This window comes from Alligator mississippiensis, chromosome 11 (assembly GCF_030867095.1).
Source record: "Alligator mississippiensis isolate rAllMis1 chromosome 11, rAllMis1, whole genome shotgun sequence".
NCBI classification, from domain to species: domain Eukaryota; kingdom Metazoa; phylum Chordata; order Crocodylia; family Alligatoridae; genus Alligator; species Alligator mississippiensis.
The window spans coordinates 52976472-52984310 of NC_081834.1; the positions used below are offsets into that span (position 1 = coordinate 52976472).

The window sequence follows — 7839 nt, forward strand, 5'->3', positions numbered from 1 at the left end:
TCAAGTCTATGTGGTCATTGAAGTTTATGTGGTAGTGCCACACAGACTTGAATGACCGAACTCTGCTCAGCCAATAGAACTGAATTGGCTGATTTGGCCCAAGATGCAAAATTTAAAAAAAAAATTAAACTTTTCAATCAAACAGAATCTTTCCAGAGGGGTTGCTTACACCGGGACAATAAGGAATGATCAGACGAATCATCTACTGGTAGTTCTGTATTTCATTTGTCTTAGTTTTCCTGAGTAACCTCCACAGCCAAGCCTTAGAAGATTGTCTCTGGCTCAGGCCACATTTGGATGTGACGCAGAACTCCCAGGATGGAAATTTCTGACCTGTGTTAAATTAGCTAAATGCTCCTGTTCTTGTTGCTAATTCAACCTTTCCCCCAGGGGCAAGAAGGAAATGCTCTGAGATTCCTGCTCCTTTTAAAACGGTCTTTATTAATTGCAGTCTGTGATGCCGTGCAAGAAGGGGGGGGGGTGGGGAAAACCCCATAGAACCTAAAGACCTGGCTTTCCCCAGGGCTCTAATACACTTAGCAAAAACACAGGTCTCCCCTGGGTCAGTCCGTGCCAGATGTAGCTTCCCTGTCACACCATGCAAGATGGGCAGGGCTTGCCCCAGCTGGCAACAGAGTGAAAAAGAGAAGCAGAACAAATCTACCCATATGGTAGTGAATGACCCCATACTGCACAAAATAAGGGGCATGTCATAGTCCATAATGCTGAAAGAGAGCCATGAACTCTTCCAGCTCACACAGCTTATAGTAAAGATGATGGGAAGCCAGGATTCCTGGGCTCTATCTACAGCTCCAGGAGGGGAATGGGGCCAGAGCCACTGGCATTTGCAGATCCCGAGCCATGGGAGCTCTGTCTGAGCTTTATGGGGTTTTGCCCATTACCTAGGAACAAGACCATAGTGATCCTGAATGTGTTCTGGCTGCCCAGAAACCAGACTGTCCTGGTCTGTGTTTGTTGGGTGTATCCCCATTACCCTTTACTGGGATTATGGGGTATGGACTATGCCACCCCAAGGAATGGGATGCTGGTTGTGCATCTGCGAGATGCTGCTCTGACCTCAGGGGCACAGGGTGATCTGGGCATGGTGGGACCAGAGCCAGAAGAACGGGAAGATCCTCTCTGTGAAGGAGGCCCTGAATGTGAAGAGCAGGGCCTGGTCCTCAGAATTAGCAAAGGTCACCCGTCCTTCTTCATAGTCCAGACAGACCTGGATCCTGCTTAGCCTGCACTCTGGGCCCTCCTGAGGCCGTGCAGGCCCAAAGGGAAGCAACTTGTACCGTCCCAGCTCTACAGCCCACACGCCATTCTGGGGCAGGAGGCCCATGGGCCCTTGCCTCCTCACCGATTCCTTCGCTACACCCACGGCCCAGCCGTCCTTACCCTCCACCCGCACTTCCCAGATGTGCTGGCCCGAAGAGAAACCCTCAGAGCCCAGGATGCAGAAGGCAGGGAAGAACCGCTGGGGGTCCCGGGGCTGGGAACACAGGACCTTCTTCCCGTGCCTCACGCTCCGTCGGTCTGGTGCCACCACTAGGCCAGGGTGAGCCGAGGAAGCATCCAGGGTTAGGATCTCTGGGAGGGCAAAAGGGGAAATTGGAGTCAGTCTGTACCCAGTGCAACTGCCCCCGCAACCCTTGCCCTTCACAGCCACACAGCAAACAGTCCCTACGCCCATGATTCTCATCCTTTTTAAACTCAAGGCACCCCTTAGGAGTTGCCAACTCTTAGCTTGGACTTGGTTTTTTTTGACTATGGAAAAACAACAGAGCAATTCCTGGTGTAAGGGACTCAGAAAGAACACAACAGGGCAGACCAGCTTTGACACGCTGCATTCCCATTTGAAATCTCTGGGTTTCTCTTTTTGCACACCAAACAGGGCTAATATTGAGCAGCTCCCTGAGATGCTCTTGACAAGGATCTCAAAGCAGGCCAGGGTGCTGTAGGGCATAGACAGGGATAGCCTCTGCTTAGGAAACCTGGCAGCTGTAATGATTTTCTGCAATACCCCCCTGGTGTCACCCTGCAAAAATCAGCACGTGGCTGCAAGACAGCCCCCTTTACCCTTGCTCTGTGTCATCTCGGCCCACAGGGCACACCTCTTGCAGGAGATGTGCCTGACGGTCTCTTCCAGGCTGTCAGTGGGCACAGGGTCCCACCTGCGAAATGTCGGCATCTTGTACCTGCAGGAAGAGATATCCCCTTCACAAGGGCATGTGTGTTTGCAGTGCCAGGGTCAGCTGCTCTCAGGGGTGCTGGCTCCAGGGGAGTTGAGAAGCCAGGTCTTGCAAATAGTTATCTTGAGAGCCAGGAGCCTGAGTGGGTTCTTCGCAACCGGGGCAGGGATGGCCAATGATAAAGGGCCAGAAGGGACAAATGGGACTCCATTTAGTCCCATCCTCCCCCACTGGGGCTCCAACACCACCCTTCTGAGACTCCCCTCCCCGCAGACCCCACCTAACCTGTCCTGTATGGTTCCCCCTGTAACCCCTGAATGGCCCCCATATACTCTTGTCCCATCCTGTTCCCACCATAAACCCCATGGGACCCGACTCATTGCTTCCCCCAGCCCAGACGGCCTCTTCCCCTCTGTGACACCCACATTTCCCAGCACCCATCCCGCCCCCTCTCCATCTGCCAAGGGTAAGACGGAGCCTCCTACCTGCTCAAGGTGCTTCTGGCATCCTAGTTGGGAAAGAAAAAGAAGAGCCCCTCAGACCTCTAGCCACAAAGTAGGGTGTTGCAGCAGGGGGTTGGGGAAGAGGGGGGCTGGGAAGTGCCCTGTCTAGGCAAGGGACATGGGGTGGGGTGGGAGAGCAAGTGCCTTAGAGGCAAGGTGTATTTCTGGCATTAGAGTATCTTGGAGAATGGTACTTGGCTTGTGGGTTCTGCCCTGCTGGATACAATCATAGGTCAGAGCCCGTGCACTGCCCAGAACCCAGGGAGATTCTCCTATGGACTGAGAGCAGGAGAAAGCCAAGAGTGAGGTTTTGGTGGAGGGGATGGCACCTCTCCTCCCCCCAGATTCAACCCTGCCCAGGCACCCTCACCTTGAGGAGCTCCAAGTCAGGAAGCTGGCACCTTCGCTCCAGCTCAGTAATCAGCCCGTGGAGAACCAGCACCTCCTGCTGGAGCGAGGCCATGTTCTCCTGGTGCAGCTGCCTTAGGCTCTGCGCCATGCTGTCCAGCCCCTCCAGGAGGGGCTGCTCCTTCTCCTGCAGCAGCTGGTGCAGCTGCTGGAAAGTGGAGGTGACCCGCTGCCTCTCAGCCTTCACGCGTGCCTACGATGGGCAGAAAAGCTGGTTGGGGTGGTCAGGCCGGGGAGTGGGGCACAGCTTCTAGCACCACAGAGCCAGCCAGGGCATCCCTACCCAGGGGGCAGAGCAAGTAGCAGACAGAGTGGGGTTCGGAGACAGGTGGACAGAGAGAAAGCAAGGGTGTACGTCAAAACTATTTTCCAATATAAAACTGGAAACTGCTGAAGAACATGTTGCTGATGTTGCTGCCCCACAAAAATAGACTTTTGATTGAAAACGTAACATCTAGACAATAAAAAGAAGAGAATGTATCTGTAAACCTTTATCCTTTGTTTTTTGACAGAAACGTAGACATTTTCCATTAAAAACCACTGACCCAAACAATTTCTCCCTGCACTTCCACCTCATTTTTTCCACAGGAGGAAATAAATAAATTAATAAAAGAAAAAAGCACAACACAACCCATTTTCCAACCATCTCAAGGGAGAAACAAGAGGATGGGCAGACACACAGAGGGAAAAAAATAAAAGAGACTGGGATGAACATGCCTAGGAAAGATCAGGCTGAGCTACACAGGGCAACTGATTAGAAAAGAGTCACCCTCCATGCAGAGATGTTACTACAAAGCAAAGGCAGACAAGGGTCTTTGGGTAGGTGTGAGATCTTTTGTTAGAGCAACTAAATAGTTGGGAAAAATGTTCTTTGCCAGCTTTCGGGCACAAACACCCGTCTCCGCCCGTCTTTTTGTGCCCAAAAGCTGGCAAAGAAAAAAAAATTCCAACTATTTAGTTGATCAAACAAAAGATATCACATCTACCCAAAGACCCTTGTCTGACTATGTCCTTAAACCAACGCAGCTACAGCCATCACCCCTAGGAAGCAGAGGTCACTTTGTTCCAGGGCACAAATGCTTCCAGAATAAAAATCAACTCCTCCAGAGAAAAGTGTTCCCACGTGGGGCCTTTCTGCCATGACTCTACCAGTCATTCACTTCAGGTCAACAAGCTCAAAGATGGAGAGGTGCAGAACGTGGGGAAGTGGATGAGTTGAGGGGGCAGAAAGAGAAAGGAGAGCAAGATATAGAAAAAGACAAAGTAACAGGCAGGGGGGAAGAGAGGAGAGACACTTTGAGGGATGGGACAGAAGAAGAGGTGAATACAAGAGGTAGAAAGACAGGTAAGGAGACATGAAAAGATGAAGCAATGCCGAGGTTTTTTGTTGTTGTTGTTTTTTACTTTTATCCGCGGGCAAATCAGCCAAAACTGATTCCAAATCCAAGTGTCCAGAACCATAAGTGGCCCTACTACTGGCAAACATCCTCCACCCCCACCTGGGGCTTCAGATGTTTCCAAAAACTTTGGCAGGTATCCTACTTGCAGGCCCAAGCCTGGAGGCTTGGGGTTCGGATGCCCCAAGGTTTTGCTTGCCCTTAGCCATAAGGGTCTCAGAGCAAGCAAGGAAAGCAGTACAGAGTTAAGGTAGATGGATATATGGACACCCGAAGCTGTTCCCAGCCACCGAAATGCCATTACCCAGCCCAGGAGAGCTCCTTGTGGCCCAGATGACTAGCCAGTTCTTCCTGCCATAGGGCAGCTCCTAATCAGGTCATGACTTGGGGTGCAGACAAGGACACTCAGCTTGTTTGACCACTGCCTCCCCACCAACCCCACAGTGCTCTCGCTCACGGTCCAGGCTGTGGATCTTAGAAACCCAGGCTTGAGTGGGCCAAAAGTTTGGCAACCCTTGAAAGCAGCTTCTCTAGGATGAGGCTGTCCTTGTCAGGGGTGGGGAGGCAGGGTGGCCTGGGGGCCCACCACCTGGAGCACGAGTAGAGGAGTAACACGAGCTCATAGCAGGAGTAGAGCTGTCATCCTTATTTTGCACCCACTGCCAGAGAAGGGATCCAGGGGGACTCTCCTAGTGGTCTTGGACTGCATTTAATCATCAGATCCCAGAAGCAGCTTAGTACTGTTAGGCCGTTCATTACCCTCCATGGGAATTTGTACAGGAAGGGGTGAAGAAGGGACAGGCAGGAATCCCAGGCAGTCAGGAAAGAGCACTTACCTGCACGCCATCTATTCTCCTCCCTTCGCTGATGGTGAGAGCCTCCCTGCTCTGCTTCTCACCCTTCAGACTCTCCAGGTGCTTATGGAGTTTCTCCTGCCAATTGATAGATGTGAGGGGCTGTAAGGGACCTCTCAAGATCATCAGGTCACTCCAGTGATGGAGAAAAGGGGAAACACTTGACTAGGGGCTTGGGAGACCTGGGGGAGAGGGAGGGGGAGCATCTCATAGCTCTGCCACCAACTGCCTGTGCCACCTTGGGCAAGTCACTTAGCCTCATTTATGAAATGGGGGATGATGCTTCTTTTGCCCGTGTGGGCTGAGCAATCTCCACACCGAAAGTCCTTCCAGAGGTGGGATATCTTAGACTAGGTTCAGGGCAGAAGGGCCTGAACAGGGTGCATCAGCTTTGCAAACATACCACTGGGCTCAACTGGACAGTGGTGGGTTAATCTGAAACATTAAACAGGTCAGATACAGAGAGAGTGAGCTCAGGACTCCTGGTTTTTACACCCAGCTGTGGCAGGGAAGTGGCATCTTGTGGGTTAGCGAGGGTGGGCCTGGGACCCAGCACCCCTGGATTACAGCCTGGCCTTGGATGGGGGGATAAATCTAGGAAGGAAGAGAAGGCAGTCTGGGGGCAGGGGGGTCCCTGGCCAGCTCAGGGATGGTGCTTGTGGTCAGAGGAGGAATGGGACAGCTCAGTTCTGCATCCAACAGGAGGCAGGTGCCAAGCCCAAGAGGTGAAGCATGAGGTGTCCTTTACCTTGTATTCCTGGGTAGCCTCCTCTCTGGGAACCACAGCGTGAGCTCGGTGCTCCTGGGACCGGTCGCACACCACACAGATCAGCGCCTGATCCTCCTGGCAGTACAGATGGAGGGCTTCCCCATGTTTCTGGCACGTACCTGCTGCCGGCCTCTCATTGCCAGCCTGGGACACCACCAGCTGGGCCTTCTCTACCACCGCCCCCAGCAGAGTGTTGGGCTGGAAACTCTTGCCCTGGAACCGCTTTCGGCACTGCGGGCAGGAGACGTGTCCCTCCAGGCCCTCCCACACCATAGTGATGCAAGCCTGGCAGAAGTTGTGGCCACAGCACAGGAGCACAGGGTCCTTGAAGTAATCCAAGCAGATGGGGCAGCTCAGCTCATCCTCCAGGGCTCGGAAGGGGTTGGGGGCTGCCATGGCGGCCGAAGCGAAACAAAAGTGAAACCAATGTGCTGTTTTCCGCTCTCAGGGACTGCCTCCTGGAGCCTTGCCAGAAAGCCGATCTGCTGCCGTGGCTGAGGCTGATAAATAGCATGGAGGAGCTCAAATGAGACGAGGGAGGGGTAGGACAGGGTCCAGTGCATCTGGGTGCCTGGCTTCTATCCCCAGCTCTGCGAGAGGAGTAGGCGGCCTAAAAGTGACTCTGGGATGCCTAGGAGCCAGGATTCCTGGGTTGTTTCCAGCCCTGGGAGGGGTGAAGTCTAGTTGCTTAGAGCAGGAGCTGCTGGTTTTAATTCAACAGAATATTCTGAGATAAAGTGACTTTTCCCCCTCTGTACAGAGTGCAACGGCTGCTCTGTCACTTCCCCTTTGTAAATGAGTAGCTCAAGCCTGTCTTCTGTTATGTTTCAAACACAACCTCCAGCACTTCAGCTTTCCAGAATCAATAAGCCACCGGACAGCTCTCAAACCCTTTGCAGCTCGCCTTGCTCCAGCTATTATGCTACTTCCCTTGGAGAGCTGGGGATGGGACCCAGGAGTCCTGGCTCCCACACTTGACCCATTGGACAAGAGTTAGAAGTACTTTGTTTTTCTCCATCTCAGCTTCTTGGGTGAGGACCCCACGGTGCCAGGACTGCACATGCTCACATTAAGAGCCTGACTGAGGGGTGGGGGCATGGGAGGAAGCACGTAGCAGCCCAAGGTTACATAAAGGGTCAGTGGCAAAGCTGGAGAGTGAACCCCATTGTCACCTTTAAGCACAAACCCACTCTTCCTATTATGATCTGCTACAACTGCAATCACTCCTATGAGTGGCACACGAAGCCCTACCAATTCCTTTACTGTACACATGCTCATATGCCCCTGAAGACTTACCCAGTGCTGTTCCTCCTCTGGCCTAGGGCTCAGGACACCCAGGCTGCATCCAGAGGAGTGCAGACACGTGGTATGTGGCACTGCAGATAGGTCTGCACCACAAATTCTACTTAGCAGCCTGGGGCCAGGGATTTTGACCCTGGGAGATCTTGGTGTCAAAAATATCCACGCCAAGAAAAAGTGGGGTGGTGCAGGTTGCGGCAGCGTGTGCCACTCAAAACCAGAGCCTGGCTGGCTGGAGCCACACTCTGGCTGCCAGCCAGGCTCCCTGGTGCATGAGCACCATGGGTGCTGCTCCCAGAGGCCCCAAGGTAAGGTTGCGGGGGCCAGAAAAACTGCTGGTCCCAGCCTCCCCTACCCCAGCCAGGGTAACTTGCCACATGCCATAGTGCACATGGCACAAGTGTTTCCCAGGGA

General features: G+C 53.0%; 1 protein-coding gene across 2 annotated transcripts; it reads right to left on the reverse strand.

Moving 5' to 3' along the window:
• Positions 1-421: 421 nt before the first annotated feature.
• On the reverse strand, positions 422-7099 carry LOC106737603 (E3 ubiquitin-protein ligase TRIM39). 2 transcript variants are annotated; one of them, XM_014608267.3, is made up of 6 exons: positions 6106-6970; positions 5340-5435; positions 3069-3299; positions 2681-2703; positions 2083-2201; positions 422-1593 (listed from the first exon to the last, which is right to left on the reverse strand). In XM_014608267.3, exons 1-6 carry the CDS (start codon positions 6520-6522, stop codon positions 1079-1081), a joined length of 1401 nt encoding a protein of 466 aa, XP_014463753.1. In that variant the 5' UTR covers positions 6523-6970; the 3' UTR covers positions 422-1078. The 2 variants fall into 2 exon arrangements, with proteins under 2 accessions (XP_014463753.1, XP_019334334.1); XM_019478789.2 differs by having other exon boundaries at positions 1352-1593; positions 2118-2201; positions 6106-7099.
• Between the last annotated feature and the right edge of the window lie 740 nt (positions 7100-7839).

Coding starts and splice junctions, on each gene's coding strand:
- LOC106737603 (XM_014608267.3), bottom strand. CDS start 6,522: ATGGCAGCCCCCAACCCCTTCCGAGCCCTGGAGGATGAGCTGAGCTGC. Junction 2,202..2,680: donor GCCAGAAGCACCTTGAGCAG/GTAGGAGGCTCC, acceptor CTCTTCCTGCAG/GTACAAGATGCCGACATTTC. Junction 1,594..2,082: donor CGAGATGACACAGAGCAAGG/GTAAAGGGGGCT, acceptor TTGCCCTCCCAG/AGATCCTAACCCTGGATGCT.